The sequence below is a fragment of the Carcharodon carcharias genome, chromosome 17 (assembly GCF_017639515.1).
Source record: "Carcharodon carcharias isolate sCarCar2 chromosome 17, sCarCar2.pri, whole genome shotgun sequence".
NCBI lineage: Eukaryota > Metazoa > Chordata > Chondrichthyes > Lamniformes > Lamnidae > Carcharodon > Carcharodon carcharias.
Window position 1 is genome coordinate 58,791,134 of NC_054483.1, and position 20,893 is coordinate 58,812,026.

General features: G+C 43.7%; 1 protein-coding gene across 1 annotated transcript in view; it reads left to right on the plus strand.

The window, feature by feature from the left end:
• The first annotated feature begins 15,955 nt into the window (after nt 1-15,955).
• Nucleotides 15,956-20,893, plus strand: part of minpp1b (multiple inositol-polyphosphate phosphatase 1b) — a 92,604-nt gene continuing 87,666 nt past the window's right edge. The window contains exon 1 of the mRNA XM_041210363.1: nt 15,956-17,055. Within this exon, the coding sequence (XP_041066297.1) occupies nt 16,257-17,055 (799 nt within the window). The 5' untranslated portion in view covers nt 15,956-16,256. The remainder of the gene's footprint in view (nt 17,056-20,893) is intronic.

Consider the following 20,893-nt stretch of genomic DNA (forward strand, 5'->3'; position numbering starts at 1 on the left):
GTAAAGAAACAGAGGGACCTTGAAATGGATGTCTACAGATCCCTAAGGGTAACAGGAATATGTGGATCAGGTGGTTAAGAAGGCATACGGGATAATTTCCTTTATTAGCCAAGGCATAGAATATGTAAGCACAGAGGACTATGTAAAACACAACTTAACCCACAGCCAGAGTACTGCATACAGTTCTGGTCACCATTACATGAAAGATGTGATCACATTCGAGAGGTACCGAGGAGACATTGCCAGGACTGGAAACTTTTAGCTAGGAGGAAAGGTTAGGCAAGCTGTAATTGTTTTCTTTGGAACAGAGGAGGATATGATGAGATTTAATTGTGGTGTATAAAATTATTGAGAGGGCTATAGTTAGAGTGTATAGGAAAGACCGATTTTCCCTAGCAGAGTGGTAAACAATCAGGCAGCATAAATTTAACATGATTGGCAGAGGGATTAGAGGGGTATTGAGGAGAAATTTTTTCACCCAGAGGGTGGTTGGGGTCTGGAATTCACTGCCTAAAAGGGTGATGGAAGCTGAAATCTTCATTGTATTTAGAAAATACCTGGATATGCACTTGGAGTGTCATCCAGAAGGTTATGGACCAAGAGCTGGAAAGTGGGATTAAGCTGGATAGCTCTTTCCTGGCCAGCCTCCAACTGTGCTATAAATTTTCATGTTTCTAGGTTTCTATTACATAGAATTCAAAACACAGAAACCAGCCATTACAATGTGTCGATATTGTAAAGAAATTAATCCTAATTTCTTTATATGATATATTCAATGAGAACATGAATTTCTTCTCCCTTTTTCTGGACTTGCCCATAAGTAAAAGTTCCTCTTACCACAATGGACAACTTCATAATTTGTTATATTGAATTAATTTCATATTCATTTACTCTCTCTGCATCCTATAATCTGCTTTTGGCTCTGACACTGAAGTGGATAAAGTGGTGAGGAGAGAGATCTAAAAAAATTGCACCTCTGACAATCGCCTCATTGTGCTGAAATATTTGGATTGCACGCTCAGAATCCTGAAGTAGGGCTTCTGCGCTTCGGAGGTCAGAGTGCGAATAACTGGACCAAACTGACATTTTCAATTACATTTAGGTGCTGTCGAAAGCATGGGCAAGTTGTTGACTAGAATTTTATGGCTGAACAAGGGAAGACATGATGGTAGCTGGAGGAAAACAAATTGGAAGTGATAGAAGATGGGAGAAATGAATGTGGATAGAGAAGGGGGTTGAACTTGGCAGCAGATTAAGGAAACATGCAGACTGTCAGATTTTTGAAACAGAAAATTGGAAAACAATCAAACCCAACAAAGGAGAGAGCAAAATAACTTATAGATGCTGGATGAGAGTTTAAAATCATGTTGTTTAAGCTCAGTGAGAGGACTAAATCACACAGACAAGTTGTAAGTTTCTCTTTCTTTATCGACACATTGATTTGCAGTAAGCACTAAACAATGGACAAAAATTGCAGATACTTATTGCCTCAAACTTACACAAATATATATAAAAGTAAATATTATTTGAAATAAAATAAGATATCAAAGTACTTACTTTTAGCCTCTGCCTTGGTGCTGTGGTTTAAAAACAGCTTTGTGCTGCCTCTTGCCTGCAGATTGTTAATCCAATTTGTTGCAACATTACTCCTCCCCCCTCTTCTGCGAATTCCCACTCTTACCAAATTCTCAACTTTTCCACTCTATTTATACAGCACACTTTTCATGACTTCTTTGTGCATTAACTTTAGACAACTTTTTGAACCATGCCTTCAGCCCCTGACTCTGTTTCCTGCACATTGTAATCAGCATCTAATCAAGCAATGATTTACTCTTTATGGACAATTCCTATTAACGAGCTTGCAGTTCTTAAAGTTCTCTAAATTTAATTCAAAATGTTTAAAAACAAAATTTCAGTTTGAGTCATACAGCGGAATTTCTTGCCGCCACTGACATCGTCCAGTCCCATTGAAAGTCAACGGGCTTTTGGCTGGGCTGCCGGATCTCCTGCCACAATGGGTATGAAAAATCCCGGCCATAGTCACCTATAGCCAACCCGAGAATTCCCACTTTCCTACTCTCAGCAAATTCTGGACTTGTATACTCTATTTCCACTGCACTCTTTACATAACCCCTCTGCAATCCATCATAGGCTAGAAGTGGGAATGTTCTCTGATGATTGCACAGTGTTCAGTTCCATTTGCAACTCTTCATATAATCAACAGTCTGTGCCTAAATGCAGTAAGACCTGCACAACATTCAAGCTTGGGTTGATAAAATGCAAGTAACATTTGGGCCAGGAATTATGTAATATCCACCTCCCATTGGTATTCAATGGCATTCCCATCACTGAACCCTGCACGAGCAATACCCAGTGAGTCACGATTGGCCACAAACTGAATGGAAAAATCTGTAGCTACAAGAGCAAGTCAGAGGCTGGGTATTCTGCAGTGAGCAACTCATCTCCTGTCTCACCAAAGTATGTCTATCATCTACATGGAAAAGTTAGACATGTGAAGGAATGCTTTCTATTTGCCAGGATGAATTCAGCTCCAATAACACTCAAAAAGCTTGACACCAAGCAGAAAAAGCAGCAAACTTGATTGCGCCCCAACCCCAACACACAAACTTAAACTGCCACTACTCCCACTGTTGCTGCACAGTGGCAGCAGTACCAAACAAGGTGTGCATGCATCAACTTGCCAAGGCTACTTCAAGTCAAGTATTATCCTGACTTGGAAATCTATTGATTTTTGGTGATCATCGCTGCATCACAATCCTGGAACTCCCTCCCTTGCAGCACTGTTTGTATACCCCCCAGATGGGTGCTCTCCACTGTCACATGGTGCCTCTGTACCTCACAGAGTCACCCACTACCACTTTATCCCCATGTATCACCCAGTGCCTCTATATTTCCCACTATGACCTGTGTCTCTGTATCTCCCAGTGTCACCCAGTGCCTACTTATCCCCCAGAGTCTCTGTATCTCCCAGTGTCACCCACTGCCTCTTTATCTCCCAGTGTGTCACCAGCAGCCTTTGTATCTGTCAATATCACTGGGTGTCATTGTATCTCCCAGTGTCACCCGCTGTCCCTGTATCTGCCAGTGTTACCCTGTGCCTCTGTATCTCCCAGTGTCACCCAGTTACTCTGTATCTCCCAGCATCTCTGTATCTCACAGTGTCACCTGGTCTCTCTGTATCTCCCAGCATCACCCAGTGTCTCTTATCTCCCAGAGTCTCTGTATCTCCCACTATCTCTGTATCGCATGTTATTCACCCAGTTCTCTATATATCCCAGTGTCTCTGTATCTCTCATTGTCTCCCATTGTCCCTGTATCACCCAATGTCTCTATATCTCCCAGTGTCACCCAATATTTATGTTTCTCTCAGGCTTCAGTATCTCCCAGTACACTCAGCTGCACTGTATCCCTGTGTCAACTGATGCCTCTACTGCCTCTGTATCCAAAAGTGTAATTCACTGTCTCTGTATCTCCCCATGTCACACAGTGCCTCCGTGTCCCCAGTGCCACCCAGTGTCTCTGTATCTTCCAGTGTCACCCAGTATCCTTATATCATCCACTGTCTCTGTATCTCCCAGTGTCACCTGATTCTCTATATACCCCAGTTTCACCTGCTGCCCCCATATCTGCCAGGGTCACCCATTGCCTTTGTATCTCCCAGTGTCAGCTGGTGTCTCTGTATCTCCCAGTACCACCCACTGCCTCTGTATTTCCCAATGTATCTGCACCTCCCTGTGTCACCCAGTGTCTCTGCATCCCCCAGTGTCAGCCAGTGTCTTTGTATCTACTAGTGTCAACCGATGCCTCTGTATCTCCCAGCACCTCTGTATCTGGCAGTGTCACCTGGTGTCTCTATCTCCCATAGACCCTATATCTCCCACTGTCTCTGTATCATACGATATTCACCCAGGTTTCTCTACATCCCAGTGTCTCTGTATCACTCAGTGTCATCAGTGCCTCTGCGTCTCCCATTGTCTCTGTAACAACCTGTGCCTCTGTATCTCCCTGTGTCACCTAGTGTCTCTGCATCTCCCAGTGTCAGCCAATGTCTTTGTATCTACCAATGTCACCTAGTGCCTCTGTATCTCCCAGCACCTCTGTATCTTGCAGTGTCACTTGATGTCTCTGTATCTGGCAATGTCACCTGGTGTCTCTGTATCACTCAGTGTCACCCAGTGCCTCTTTGTCTCCCATTGTCTCTGTATCACCCAGTGTCTCTGGATCTCTCAGTGTCACCCAGTGTCTATGTTTCTCTCATGCCTCAGTATCTCCCAGTAACAAGCAGTTGCTCTGTATCTCTATGTCATCTGGTGTCCCTACTTCCCCTGTATCCCAAAGTGTCACCCACTGTCTCTGTGTATCCCAGTGTCACCTGATGTCACTGTACCCCCCTGGTGCCTCTGTTGTCACCCAATGCCATCCACTGTCTCTGTATCTCCCAGATCCTCTGTATCTCCCAGTGTCACCCACTGCCTCGGCATCTCCCTATGTCTCTGTATCTCCCAACGTCATTAGGTGTCCCTGTAGTTTCCAGTGTCTCTGTATACCTCAGTGTCACTTGGCATTTATTTATCTCCCAGTGTCACTCAGTTTCTTTGTATCTCCTGGTGTCTCTGTATCTCTCAGTGTCACGCACTGTCTCTGTATCTCCCAGTGTCACCTGATTCTCTGTATATGCCAGTGTCACCCAATGTGTCTGTGTCTCGCTATATCACCTGGCATCTCTAAATCTCCCAGTGTCAACCAGTGCCTCTATATCTCCCAGGGTCTCTGTATGTTCCAGTATCACCTGCTGCTTCCGTATCTGCCAATGTCACCCAATGCCTCTGTATCCCCAATGTCATCCATTGCCTTTGTATCTCCCAGTACCACCCAATGTCTCTGTATTTCCCAGTTTCCCTGCATCTCATTGTGCCACCCAATGTCTCTGTATCTCCCAGCATCAGCCAGTGTCTTTGTATCTCCCAATGTCACTGTATTTCCCAGTGTCTCTGTATCTTGCAGTGTCACCTGGTGTCTCTGTATCTCCCAGTGTCACCCCATGTCTCTGTATCTCCCAGACTCTCTGTATCTCCAACTGTCTCTGCATCATACAATATTCACCCAGGTCTCTCTATATCCCAGTATCTCTGTATCACTCAGTGTCACCCACTGCCCCTTTGTCTCCCATTGTCTCTGTATCACCCACTGTCTCTGTACATCCCAGTGTCACCCGGTATCTCTGAATCTCCCAGTGTCTCTACCTCCCAGTGTCACTTATTGCCTCTGTCTCTGCCTGAGTCACCCAATGTCTCTGTATCTCCCTGTGTCCCCTGGTGTCTCTGTATCCCCCTGTGTCTCTTTACCTCTCAGTGTCAACCCCCATCTCTATATCTCTCAGTGTCATCTGGTACCTCTGTATCTGCCAGAGTAACCCGGGGGATCTGTATCTCCCTGCGTCTTTGTGTCTCCCAGTGTCACCCGGTGTCTCTGTATCAGGCAGTGTCACCTGGTGTCTCTGTATCCTTCAGTGTCTCTTTACCTCTCAGTGTCAGCCCATGTCTCTGTATCTCTCACTGCCATCTGGTACCTCTGTATCTACCACTGTCACCCAGTGTCTCTGTGTATTCCAGTATCACCTGGTGGCTCTGTAAATCCCAGTGTCACCTGGTTTCTCTGTATCTCCCTGTACCTCTGTATCTTGCAGTGCCCTGGTGTCACTGCAGCTCCAAGTGTCACCCGGTGTCCCTATATGTCCTAGTGTCTCTGTATCTCCCATTGTCACCCGGTCCCTCTATGTCTCCAAATGTCTGTACCTCTCAGTGTCATCCCGTGCTTCTCTAACTCCCAATGACTCCCATTGCCTCTGTATCCCTAAATGTCACCCAGATTCTATGTATTCCCCAGTGAATCTGTATCTCTCAGTATCACCCAGTGTCTCTCTTTCTCCAAGTGTTTCCCGATGTCTCTAGTCTCCCAGTTAATCAGTGCCTCTGTATCTTCCACTGTCTCTGTATCTCTCAGTGTCACCTAGCGTCTCTGTATCTCCCAGTGTTACCCATTGCACTGTATCTCCCAGTGTCCACCGGTTTCTCTGTTTCTCCTAGTAGTACATGATGTCTCTATATCTTCCAGTGTCAACCAGTGTCTCTATGTCCCCCAGTGTCTCTGTATCTCCCAGTGGTAGCTGGTGTCCCTGTATCCCCTAGTGTCACCCACTGCCTCTGTATCACTCAGTGTCACCTGGTGTCTCTGAATCTCCCAATGTCACCCACCACCTCTATATCTCTCTGTGTCACCCAGGGTCTTTGTATCTAGTGCCTCTGTATCTCCCAGTGCCACACACTGTCTCGGTAACTCCCAGTGCCTCTGTATCGCCTAGTGTTCCCTCCACCATCTCTGTATTCTCAGTCTCTCCCGGTACCACTGTACATTCCAGTGTCACCTGGTGCCTCTTTATCACCCAGTGTCACTCACTGCCTCTGTATGCCCAAGTGTCACCTGGATTTTCTGGATTTCCCAGCGTCTCTGTATCTTTCACTGTCACGCAGTGGCTCTCTATTTCCCAGTGTCAACCAGTGACATTGTATCTCTCAGTGTCTCTGTACCTCCCAGTGTCACCTTGTGCTTCTGTAATTCTCAGTGTCAACTAGTGCCTCTGTGTCTCCCCATATCACCTGGTTTCTCTATATCTCCCAGTGTCACCCATTGTCTCTGTGCCTCACTGTATCTTCACTTAAATGTGGCTGGCAAGATTGGGAAATTTGCCGATGACACAAAAATTGGCCGTGTGGTTGACAGTGAAAAGGATAGCTGTTGTCTCCAAAGTGATATTAATAGTTTGGCTGAGTGGGAAATAGTTTGGAAAAGTGACAGATGGAATTCAAACCAGAGAAATGTGAGGTAATGCATTTGGGGAGGACAAACAAAGCTAAAGAATACACAATGAATGAGAGGATATTGGGAGGGTTAGAGGAAGTGAGAGACCTTGATGTGCATATCCACAGGTCCCTGAAGGTGGCAGAACTGATGGTTAAGGTGGTAAAGAAAGCATGTGAAATGCTTTCCTCTATTGGACGAGGTATAGAATACAAAAGCAGGGATGTAATGATGGGACTGTATAAAACACTGGTTAGGCCACAGTTCTGGTCACCACATTACAGGAAGGACATAATTGCTCTGGAGAGAGTACAGAGGAGATTTACAAAAATGTTGCCAGGGCTTAAAAATTGCAGCTATGAGGAAAGATTGGATAGGCTGGAATTGTTTCCCTTGGAATTGAGGAGATTGAGGGGGGACCTGATTGAGGTGTACAAGACTATGATAGGCCTAGATAGAATAAACAGGGATGCCCTAGCAGAGAGGTCAATTATCAGGGGGCACAGATTTAAGGTGATTAGTAAAAGGATTAGCGGGGATATGAGGAAAAAGTTCTTCACCCAGAGGGTGGTGGGTGTTTGGAATTTGCTGCCTGTTTTGGTGGTGGAGCAGAAACCCTCAACTCATTTAAAAGGCACCTGGATCTGCACCTGAAGTGCTGTAACCTGCAAAACTATGGACCCGGTGCTGGAAGGTGGGATTAAAATGTGCAGCTAGTTTTTTTATATTTTTTCTTTTTCAGCCAGTGCATACACAATGAGCTGAATGGCCTTCTTCTGTGCTGTAATTTTTCTATGGTTCTAACCAGTAACTCTGTATTTCCCACTGTCACCTGCTGTGTATCTCCCACTGTCACCCAGTGTTTCTGTATTTCCCACGTTACCCAGTATCTCTGTATCTCTCAGTGCCACCTGATGTCTCTGTATCTCCCACTGTCCCCCGGTTTCTCTATATCTCTCAGTGTCACCCAGTGTCTCTGTATCTCCCACTGTCTTGGTTTCTCCTAATGTCACCGACTGTCTCTGTTTCTCCCAATGTCACCCTGTGTCTCAATATCTCCCATTGTCACCTGGTGTCTCTGTAACTGCCAGTGTCTCTATTTCTACCATTGTCACCCACTGTCTTTGTGTCAACTGATATCACCTGGTGTCTCTTTATCCCCTTGGGTCTCTGTATCTCCCATTGTCACACACTGTCTCTGTGTTATCCCATGTTACTCATTGTCTCTGTATCTCCCACTGTTACCCACTGCCTCTGTATCTCCCAGTGTCACCCACTGTCCCTGTATTTCCCAGTATCTCCCAGTGACTCTGTATCTCCCACTGTCAGCCACTGACTCTGTGTCACCCACTGTCACCCAATGACTCTGTATCCCCCAGTGTCACCTACTGATCCTGTATATCCCAGTGTGACCCAATGTCTCTGTATCTCCCAGTTTCTCTGTATATCGAAGTGTCACCCAATGTCTCTATAGCTCCCAGTGTCACCCACTGTCTCTGCATCTCCCAGTGTCACCCATGGTCTCTGTATCTCCCAGTGTCACACACTGTCTCTGGATCTGCCAGTATCACCCAGTGTCTCTGTATTTCCCAGCGTTTCTGTAGCTCCCAATGTCACTACTGTCTTTGCATCCCCTAGTGTCACCCACAGTCCCTGTATCTCCCACTGGCTCTGTACCTCACAGTGTCACCCACTGTCCCCATACTTCCCAGTGTCACCCAATGTATCTGTATCACCCAATGTCTCTGTATCTCCCACTGTCTCGGTATTTCCCCGTGTCACCCAGTGTCCCTGAATCTCTCAGTGTCACCCACGGCCTCTGTATCACCCTATGCCACTCACTGTCTCTGTGTCTCCCAATGTCACCCACTGTCTCTGGATCTGCCAGTGTCACCTAGTGCCTCTGTATCTCCCACTGTCACCCAGTGGCTCTGTAACCACAGTGTTACCCGCTGTCTCTGTATCCCACAGTGCCATCCGATGTCTTTGTATCTCCCAGTGTCTCTGTAGCTCCCAGTGTCACCCACTGTCTCTGCATCTCCCAGTGGTGTCCATGGCCTCTGTCTTTCCTAGTGTCATGCATAGGCTCTGTATCTCCCACTGTCACCCACGATCTCTATATCTCCCACTGGATCTGTATTTCCCAGTGTCATCCACTGTCCCTGTATCCCTCAGTGTCACCCCTGTCTCTGTATCTCCCAGTGTCACCCATTGTCTCTGTATCATCCAATATCTCTATATCTCCCACAGTCTCTGTATCTCAATGTGTCTCTGCAACTCCCAGTGTCACCCACTGTCTCGATATCTCCCAGTGTCACCCATGTCTCCCAGTGTTACCCAGTGTCTCTGTATCTCACAGTGTCACCCATGTCTCTGAATATTCCAGCATCTTTGCATCTCCCGGTGTCACCCATTGTCTCGGTGTCATGAAGCTATCAATGCATATAATATTTTGGAAAATATTTTTCTTTTAAAATAGAGGTTTAGCCTGCGGGTGTGTCTCAACTGGATTAAAGCCAGCTAGCCTGGGTGCTTTGATGGGCACTAGTTTTGATAAGTAAGGAAGATAGCATGCATTTGCATTATTTTTAATATAGCATTCAAGAAGTGGGGTGAAAACTGATGCCCACCTGGCAGCTACCAAGCAATATGTATATATTATGAATAAAATTGGTACTATGAAAGGGGTTTCATTGTTAAAAGATGAAGTTCAAAGAGGCTGGTGAGACAATGAGAATCTGAATTCAATCAGTGGTGGAGTACCCAACTGGCACCACAGTAAAAAGAACCTCATTTTGAATTTGTAAGGTGAATATGATCTGCCTGGTGTCTGGTTAAGTCTATGGGTTGCTGTTGCCTCAATGGAGATTAGTTTGGGAATTTGTTAAAAGTTATGATGGTAGTAATTTGTAGCCATGTGTACATATATTTTAACCTGTGTAAATTAAATAAATTTTTCATTTAGTTTAATGTAAAAGTTCGAGAACTGGTGGTCAGATTCCTGAATTTAGAGTTGCATCTCAAACATATCACTTAAAATTACAGGTTATGACAGTTGTTTAAAGTTTCCCCCTGGGATTTTTAAATAACTCCACATTACCAACTGCATCGGTCACAACAGTTGGGGGCTCTGCCGAGATAAATTACATTTCTAATTCCTTGATTGGTTAGAAATTGGTGAATCTTAAGCTTACGAGTACAAGAGGCATTTTGAATTCAGGAGTTGGTGAGATATTTTAGAAGTGGTGAGACAGCTTGATGGCTTTGGCAATTGCTAAGACTTGTCTGAGAGTAGAAGAGATAACTCTGATTGGGTTGGAGAAAATAACCAAAAGTAAATTAACAGTGTTGGCGGATGAGTTACAATTGGGGTTACCTGCGAGGGCTAGGACATCAGATATAATTAAAATTATAGCACAGCATCTACAGTTGGAAGTGAAACCTGACACTAGTGAGTCACAGCTGGAGGTAGTGAGACTTCAGTTACAAATGAAGATGCTTGAATTGAACAAGCAAAGGAGCTAAAGAAGCTTGAATTTGAAGCAAAGGACAGAGAAATGGCTTTGAAAGGGGAATTAGAAATTGTGAAGATAGAGAAAGAGGAAAGAGAAAAAGAGAGAGAGAATTCGAACTGCAAATATTGGCAGTTAGAAAAGAGATGTCAGTAGGTGAGGAAGGATTTGTCTCCAGAGTAGAACCCAGTGGGGATCAGTTAAAATTTGTACAAGCTCTTCCAAAGTTTGAGGAAAGAGATATTGAAGCATTCATTATTTCATTTGACAAGCTAGCCAAACAGAAGAAATGGCCACAGGAAACCTGGGCGTTGTTATTACAGTCTAAGTTGTTAGGTAGGAAGCTTGAGGTATATGCTTCACATTCAGAAGAAATATCGGTGAATTATGATGTGGTGAAAAAAAGTTATTTTGAGTGCATATGAGTTGGTTCCTGAAGCATACGGGCAGAAGTTTAGGATTATGAGAAAACAGCCTGTACAAATTCATATTGAATTTGAAAGAGTAAAACAAAGTAATTTTGACGGTGGATACGGGCATTAAAAATGGAGACAATTTATGCAGCTCTTAGGGAAGACATTCTTTTGGAAAAATTTAAAGATTCAATCCTTTTGGTAGTGAGAACTCATGTGGAGGAACAGACGGTTGATTCTATAAGACAAGCAGCAGAGATAGCTGATGATTATGAGCTAGTTCATAGAGCTAAAGCTTTTTCTCATCACCCTTTCAAATTAGAAAAGGATAAAAAGTGGGATGGTGAAAGGAAAGCAGGTAGTCAGAGCAGAGAAGGAGTAGCTGGAAGTTCCCAGGACATTTTTTCTCAGAATAAAAAGGAAGGTGCTGAAGATAGAAGTGACTTTTGAAAATTGATTGTAATAAAGGGGGCATAGGAAGTCAGTGTGTTGGAGATTGCAGGGAAAATCTGTAGGAATTGTTGGGGTACAGAAAAGCTTTGGAAGTAAAAGTACTGCGGGTTTGGAGATTCAGGCACAGGAGAAACCAATGGATTGTGTACAGGTGAAACAGGGAGAATCAGTGAAAGGTAAAGGTAAAGAAGTGAGGATGTGTTCACAATTTACTGAAGAGAATTCTGAGAGCAGGTTGCAGAAATGTTTAAAGACTTTGTAAGGGAAGGGAAGGTCTTACCATGTGTACGGGGTGGAGTAGGCAAAGATGTTAAAATTTTCAGAGACACAGGGCTTAGTCAATCCTTAATGCTGTTCAAATGGAGTGTTGCAGAAGAAGGTAATAATAAATGGTGTTCATGGAAATGCTAAACCTATGCCGTTGTGGAAGGTAAATTTATGGAGCAGACGGAAGACGGGTAAAGTTATAGTTGGAGCGTTGGAAAAATTGCCCATTGCAGGGGTTCAGTTTGTTATGGGTATTGGTATTACTGGGTCACAAATGTGGGTGATGCCTGTAGTAGTTGAGCAGCCTGTAGATGTGTTTTCAACAGAGGTGTTACAGAAGGAATATCCTGGATTGTTTCCTGATTGTGTTATAATGAGATCAAAGGCCCATCGGGAAGAACAAAATAAACAAGATAAGCAGGCAGTTCAAAGGCAAGAGGAAGGTGTTGAAATCCAGTTAGCTGGCTCTGTATTTGATAATGTTGTTCAGAAGGAAGGAATGCAGGACAGTTAAGTTGAAGTGTCTAACTCAAAGAAGTTAATGGAGTTACAGAAAAATGATTTGCAATTAAAACAGTTATATCAGAAAGCTTATCCAGAACCTAAAACAAAATGTCTTCCAGTATGTTATTTTCTTTGAGGGAATATATTAATGAGAAAGTGGTGGTCGGACCATGTCTCAGCAAATGAAAGCTGGAGAGAGGTGCATCAGATTGTTATCCCATTAGGTTATAGAGATGAGATTCTGAGGATTGCTCATGAAATTCCAATGGGAGGACATTTAGGAATTAGGAAAATACAGGAATAGATGCAGAGGTTTTTTTTTTGGCCAGAATTGCTTAGGGATATAATCAAATCCTGTAGAACCTGTCATATATGTCAAGTGACAGGAAAATCACAAGGAGAGATTCAGCCAGCACCTTTAATCCCAATACCAGCATTTGAAGAACCTTTTACCAGGGTCGTGATTGATTGTGTAGGACCCCTCTCTAAGACTAAAAGTGGAAATCAGTATTTATTGACAACAATGGATGTGTCTACCAGGTTTCCTGAAGTGATACCTTTAAGAAATATTATAACTAAGAAGATTGTGGAGGAGTTAATTACATTTTTCACAAGGTATGGTTTACCTAAGGAAATGCAATCAGATTGGGGTCAAATTTCATGTCTCAGCTGTTTAGGAAGTAATGAACAGTTTGGGGATAAAACATTTTAAGTGAGCAGATTATCATCCAGAGTCACAAGAAGCTAATTTGGTGATGAACTTGGCTAAAAATGACTGACTGAACTGTTAAAAAAGAACAAGAAGTTTCAATGGACACTGGAGTGTCAGAAGTAATTCAATAGTTTGAAAACTATATTAACTATGACACCAATGTTGGCACTACCCAATTAAGCCAAGCAATTCATTAACGTAGGCAATATAGGCTTGGGGCTGTACTATTAGAAGATGACACGAATTGAAAAACTGATAGTGTATTTTTCACGGAAACTGAATGTACAACAGAGAAGATATTCAATGATTGGAAAAGAGGCTTTGAGTTTGGTGTTAGCATTGCAGAATTTCAAAATTCATGTTGTAAACAATTAATCAGAAACAACTATTTATACAGACCATAATCCTTTGAAGTTTTTGGACAAATTTCGAGACAAAAGTGCAAGGCTTCTCAGGTGGAGTCGATTATTACAACCATTTAATCAACATATCATACATATTGCTGGAAGAGAAAATCTGTTTGCAGATGCATTATCAAGAGTTTAAAGGAAATTGGGACATTAAAAAAAAAACCTGGACACTGAATTAGAGTGATTTCTGTTGATACCAAGGACTTGTAAATATGTATTGTTATGTTAATGCATGTATCTGGTAATGTAATAGTGTAATAAATATAGGAGATAGTGTGAGATGGATTATTAAAATGAAGCTGATTTTAAAAATTATGACAGTTCATTTTTTGATAAGGAGGGGGATGTCATGAAGCTATTAATCTATTTAATATTTTGGAAAGTTTTTTTCTTTTAAAATAGAGGTTTAGTTTGCAGGTGTGTCTTAATTTGATTAAAGCCAGCTAGTCAGGGTGCTTTGATGGGTACCAGTTTTGATATGTAAGAGAGATAGTGTGCATTTGCATTTTTTTGAAAAGACCATTCAAAACGTGGGGTGAAACTGACACCTTTCTAACAGCTACCAAGCAATATTTTCATAATACTAATAAAATTGGTATTATGGAAGTGGTTTCATTGTTAAAAAGTGAAGTTCAAAGAGGCTGATGAGACAATGAGAATCTGAATTCAATCAGTGGTAGTAGGTATAACTTCAGTAGTTTTCGAGAATGTAGAGCAGAGGCAATGTAAGATCAAAAGGGAGTGGTAAGCCTCCAACTGGTGCAACTGGCTCCACAGTGAAAAGAACCTCATTTTGAATTCGTAAAGTGAAAATGCTTTGCCTGGTGTCTGGTTAAGTCTATGGGTTGCTGTTGCCTCAATGGAGATTAGTTTGGGAATTTGTTAAAAGTTATGATGGTAGTAATTTGTAGCCATGTGTACATATATTTTAACCTGTGTAAATTAAATAAATGTTTCATTTAGTTTAATGTAAAAGCTCGAGAACTGGTGGTCTGATTCCTAAATTTAGAGTTGCATCTCAAACATAGCACTTAAAATGACAGGTTATGACAGTTATTTAAAGTTTTCTTCTTGGATTTTTAAATAACTCCACTTTGCCAACTACATCAGGCATAACACTTGGCATCTCCCGGTGTCCCTGCATCTTCCAGTGTCACCCACTGCCTCGGTATCTCCCAATGTCTCTGTATCTCCTAGTGTCTCTGTATCTCCCAGTGTCTCTGTGTCTCTCAGTGTCACCCTGTCTCTGTATTCTCAGTGTCACCAGGTACCTCTGTATTCCAGTGTCACCCGGTGCCTCTGTATCACCCAGTGTCACTCGGTGCTTCTGTATTTCCTAGTGTCTCTGTATCTTGCAGTGTCCCGGAGTCACTGCACCCTCAGTGTCACCCAGTGCCTCTGTATCTCCCAGTGACACCCACTGGTTCTGAATGCCCAAGTGTCACCCGGATTTTCTGTATTTCCCAGTGCCTATGTGTCTCTCAGTGTCACTCTGTGTCTCTCTAGCTCCCAGTGCCAACCAGTGACATTGTATCTCCCAATGTCTCTGTATCTCCCAGTGTCACCTTGTGCCTCTGTAACTCTCAGTGCCAACCAATGCCTCTGTATTTCCCAGTGCCAACCAATGCCTCTATATCTCCCAGTGTCACCCACTGCCCCTGTGTCTGCCCGTCTCACCTGGTGTCTCTATATCTCCCAGTGTCACCCATTGTCTCTGTATCTCACTGTATCATCACTTAAATGTGGGTGGCAAGACTGGGAAATTTCCAGATGACACAAAAATTGGCCATGTAGTTGATAGTGAAAAGGATAGCTGTTGTCTCCAAAATGATATCAATAGTTTGGCTGAGTGGGTGGAAAAGTGACAGATGGAATTCAAACTAAAGAAGTGTGAGGCAATGCATTTGGGGAGGACAGACAAAGATAGAGAATACACAATAAATGAGAAGATAATGGAAGGGATAGAGGAAGTGAGATACCTTGGTGTGCATGTCCACAGCTCCCTGAAGGTGGCAGGACTGGTGGATAAGGTGGTAAAGAAAGCATGTGAAATGCTTTCCTCTACTGGATGAGGTACAGAATTCAAAAGCAGGGATGCAATGATGGAACTGTATAAAATGCTGGTTAGGTCACAGTTCTGGTCACCACATTACAGGAGGGCCATAATTGCTCTACAGAGAGTACAAAGGAGATTTACAAAAATGTTGCCAGTTGAAATGTTGAAAACTGCAGCTATGAGGAAAGATTGGATAGGCTGGAATTGAGGAGATTGAGGGGTGACCTGATTAAGGTGTACAAGATTGTGAGATGCCTAGATAGAATAAACAGGGATGCCCTGCTTCCCCTAGCAGAGAGGTCAATTATCAGGGGACACAGATTTAAGGTGATTAGTAAAAGGATTAGCGGGGATATGAGGAAAAAGTTCTTCACCCAGAGGCTGGTGGGAATTTGGAATTCGCTGCATGGTTTGGTGGTGGAGCAGAAACCCTCAACTCATTTAAAAGGCTCCTGGACCTGCACTTGAAGTGCTGTAATCTGCAAAGCTATGGACCAGGTGCTGGAAGGTGGGATTAAAATGTGCAGCTAGTTTTTTAATATTTTTTTCTTTTTCAGCCAGCGCATACATGATGAGCTGAATGGCCCCCTTATGTGCTGTAATTTTTCTGTGGCTCTAACCAGTAACTCTGTATCTCCCGCCGTCACCCAGTGTCTCTGTATCTCCCAGTGTCTTGGTATCTCCCAGTGTTACCCAGTATCTCTGTAGTTTACAGTATCTCTGTAGTTTCCAGTGTCGCCCACTGTCTCTGTATCTCCCACTGTCTCTGTATCTCCCAGTGTCACCCACTGTCTTTGTATCCCCCCAGTGTCTCTGGATCCCCCAGTGTTTGCTGGTTCAGAGCTGCTTCCGGATTTGCTCAGTAGTTTGCGGTGCTGCTGAGGTGGGCTGGGCTGCAGTGTCCGGGCCCGGCTTTGCTGTTGTCTATCCCGGGCTGGGTTGGGTTGAGCCGGTCCCGGTCGGGCTGTTCTGTACCCCGGGCCGGGCTCGCTGTGTTTGCGGTGCTGTTGGAGCCGGCCCTGTGTCCGCTCACAGCGGCTTCGAGTTGAAATGCTGCGGGTTCTGTGGCTCCGGCTGAGCGGAGCGGCTCCGGGACTGGGACCGGGGCCGGGGACTGGCAGAGCTGGAAGCCGGGGCTCGCTGCTGATCCTCTGGATTGGCATCAGACTGTGCGCCGCCTCTCTTGACCGATCCCCCTGGGCTGAACATTACGGCACCAAGTCCAGGTATGAGGGGCTGAGCGGGGACTCAGTGTCTGGCGCTGACTGGCTGGCACCTGCCAACTGCACTGTCTTACAGGTGAACGCCCTCATCCGGCATGGCACCAGGTACCCAACCAGGAAGAATGTACCCCGCATGGTGGAGATCCACCAGCTGATCAGGGAGCAGGGTGACCCAGGCAGCAGCCTGGTGCAGGCTATTGCAGGCTGGCACATGTGGTACAACGAAGGCATGGATGGCAATCTCCACCCTTTGGGCATCTCCGACATGGTCAAGTTGGCCAAACGGTTGGCTGCCAGGTTCCCCGCTCTCTTCAATACGCGGAGTTACAAAGAGAAGAGGCTCAAGTTTCTGACCAGCTCCAAACACCGATGTGTCAACAGCACTAAGTCTTTTATCCAAGGGCTGGAGAGCTACCTGAACCTGCGAGACCAGGCAAGCGGGCAATGGGAGGTCAATGATGGGCTACTGCGCTTTTTTGACCACTGCGAAAAGTTCAAAAACCTTGTGGAAAACAATAACACGGCTCTGCAACAAGTAGAAATATTCAAGAAAGGTCCAGAGATGGAAAGAATAATGAGTAACATGGCAAAGAAGCTCGGCATCTCACCTAAGGCTATAACCACCAGTAAGTACGACTAACTAATCGATTTTAAATGAACACTTTAAGACCTTTAGTGGTTACAAGAGCAGATTGATACCACTAATGTGATATCATGTTGATGTGTGACTTCCAATCTGTTACCATGTTTCCCTGTGACCACCTTCAACTTTTGTCTGATGGGCAGGTGTTACTGAGCTGCTATTTGTCTTTACTACAATTTCGAGGTTAAAAATAATCAAAATGTTCACATAAAGTGATAGAAATAAGAATGTAAATCAAATTAACAAGGCACAATCTGCATTAAATGGCTTTTTAAACAAAATGTATAGCCAATTTATATTACTGCACCATTTCCATATTTCAACAAACAACTATGGCAACCTACTTGATTTCAACACCAACCGTCAGCCACACAATATAGGGAATGTTAAAAATCCAGTACCAGGCCTTAGGCCTATGTTTAGTTGCCTCCTCAATATCCTTTTAACTCAAAAAGAAAACAACTTGGAGAAAAACAATTGAGCAACAATTGGAAATGCCATGCCTTGCATGATTACACATATCACTGCATGCTTTCATTGTGTTTACTTTCTTAATTTTTGTTAACAGGTTCATAAATAGGCACAAGTTCTGTTGTGATAACAACTTGACAGCCTGACTAACATCTCTCCCGACTTTGGAGCTCATGTGGTTTTTGCGTATTCTCTGACATGTAGTGCGATATTGCTGCAGTTAATTTTGACGTGTCCATTTGTGCAGTTGAATGCATTCGGATATAGTTAAGTCAAATACAAAATTCAGGGTTCACAGCACATTGACGTTCATTTGCTGTCTGATTATGATCTTGTCAAAATCTACAGGAGTTTTCTTTTAAATGCGAATTGTTTTGCTTGCATGTCCATTGATGAAGTTGTAAGAATGTTGTAGCTTCTGATCTGTGTAGATTACAATTCTCAAGCTGCAGAAGTGTCTTTATTTAGTGGGGCTTTTGGCACAAATCCTATTATGACCCCAGCAATTCACAATATTAATGATTTAGATGAGGGAACTAAATGTAATATCTCCAAATTTGCAGATGACACAAAGCTGAGTGGGAGGGTAAGCTGTGAGGAGGTAAGCAGAGATGCTTCAGTGTGATTTGGACAAGCTGAGTGAGTGGACAAATGCATGGCAGATGCAGTATAATGTGGTTAAATATGAGGTTATCCACTTTGATAGCAGAGGAAGGCAGATTATTATCTGAATAGCTATAAATTGAGAGAGGGGAGTGTGCAACAAGAGCTGAAGGTGAGCATGCAGGTGCAGCAGGTGGTAAAGAAGGCAATTGGTATGTTGGCCTTCATAACGAGAGGATTCGAGTACAGGAGCAAGGACGTCTTGCTGCAGTTATGTAGGGCCTTGTTGAGACCACACCAAGAATATTCTGTGAAGTTTTGGTCTCCTTATCTGAGGAAGGATGTTCTTGCTATAGAGGGAGTGCAGCGAAGGTTTACCAGACTGATTCCTGGGATGGTGGGGCTAACATATGATGAGAGATTGAGTTGGTTAGGATTATATTCGATGGAGTTCAGAAGAATGAGGGGGGATCTCATAGAAACCTATAAAATTCTAACAGGGCTAGACAGGGTAGATGCAGGAAGGATGTTCCCGATGGTGGGGGAGTCCAGAACCAGGTGTCACAGTCTGAGGATACAAGGTAGACCATTTAGGACTGAGATGAGGAGAAATTTCTTCACCCAGAGAGTGGTGAGTCTGTGGAATTCACTACCACAGAAAGTAGTTGAGGCCAAAACATTGTATGTTTTCAAGATGGAATTAGATATGGCTCTTGGGGCGAAAGGGATCAAAGGATATGGGAAGAAAGCGGGAGCAGGCTATTGAGTTGGATGATCAACCATGATCATGATGAATGGCGGAGCAGGCTCGAAGGGCCTACTCCTGCTCCTATTTTCTATGTTTCTATGAAATAAGGCTTGTAGAACCTGGCAATCATTTTCCAGCCATCCAATATGAGCTGGGACTGCTAGTTCTATAGTGGAAATATCCGCAAAGTTTAATTTTCCCCTCGGGGGAATCACTTTTTAAAAGCAAAACATCAAGGCGCAGAACATCATCAAGGTCGAAAAGAATAAAAGAGCTGAGTCAGGAATAGTGATTCGGTGATATTAAATTTAGGTTTTAAAAGCTTTTTTAATTTGTCAGAGGCATGAAAGATGTGAGGAGTACAGAGTTTAACAGTTTTTTTCTTTGGCATCTTGGGAAAGAATAAGTTGGAGAAGGGCAAAATGCCATTCAGTCTTAATTTCAGCTCTTTGGAAGAACATCGGGCAAAGTGAGCATTGGATGGTGTGTTTTGAGCTTAGACCATTGCTGCTATCAAGAACATTGCAATGAAGTGTTGTGAGAAGCAGAAATAATCTAAAATGACTAATTACGTTGTTTCTCCTGGCTGCATATCCTGCAACTAAATAGTTAACTCCTACTATTGACAGTGATATAAACACTGATATATGTAATATGCATATGATTATAGACATGCTTATTATCCTACACAGTCTAAGGAGTTTAGTTTATGTTAGTGAAATGTATTACATAGAGTGTACAGCACAGAAGCAAGCCTTTTGGCCTAACTGGTCTATGTCGGTGTTAACGCTCCACATGAGTCTCCTCCCACCCTTTATGATCTAATCCTGTCAGCATTTTGTTCTATTCCCTTCTTCCTCTCATGTTTATCTAGCTTTGCCTTAAATGCATGTATAACAAGTAGCTCGGCCTACTTTTCCATGAAAAACCTGGAATTGAAAAATAGTTTTCACTTTCAGCAAGCTGCAACCATGGCAACTTCCTCAGCATGGCTGTCTGTATGGATTCATCAACAGTACAAAAACATTCATGTGCTGTAAACCTGACTAATCAAAAGCATGAACAAAAAGCATTCAAATAAAATGGAATAAAACGGCCCTCCAATCAAAGCTAAATCCTGGTTATCAGTTTCACAAGGACTTCAGAGCTCTCTTTTATTCATTAATGGAATGTGGGCATCGCCGGCTAGGCCAGCATTTATTGCCCACCCCTAATTGCCCTTGAGAAGGTGGTGGTGAGCTGCCTTCTTGAACCGATGCAGTCCATGTGGTGTAGGTACACCCACAGTGCTATTAGGGAGGGAGTTCCAGGATTTTGACCCAACGACATTGAAGGAACGGCGATATATTTCCAAGTCAGGGCAGTGAGTGGCTTGGAGGGGAACTTCCAGGTGGTGGTTTCCCATGTGCCTGTGTCCTTGTCCTTCTAGATCGTAGCGGCTGTGGGTTTGGAAGGTGCTGTCTAACAAGGCTTGGTGCATTCCTGCAGTGCATCTTGTAGGTGGTACACACTGTTGCCACTGTGCATCGGTGATTCAGAGAGTGAATGCTTGTGGATGGGGTGCCAATCAAGTGGGCCACTTCGCCCTGGATAGTGTCAAGCATCTTGAGTGAGTTAGGAACTCTTATCCTGGCAAGTGGAGAGTATTCCATCACACTCCTGACTTCTGCCTTGTAGATGATGGACATGCTTTGGGGAGTCAGGAGGTGAGTTACTTAAATATATGGTTAGTCCAGTTTAGTTTCTGGTCAATGGAAACCCCCAGACTGTTGATCATGGGGGATTCAGTGATGGCAATGCCATTGAATGTCAAGGGTCAATGGTTAGATTTTCCATTGTTGGAGCTGGTCATTGCCTGGCACTTCTCTGGCATGAATGTTACTTGTCAGGCCAAGCCTGCCTATTGTCTGTCTTGCTGCATTTGTACATGGACTGCTTCAGTATCTGAGTACTGTGTAGTGCTGCTACACAATACTCCGTGTGACACTACAGAGAAGCT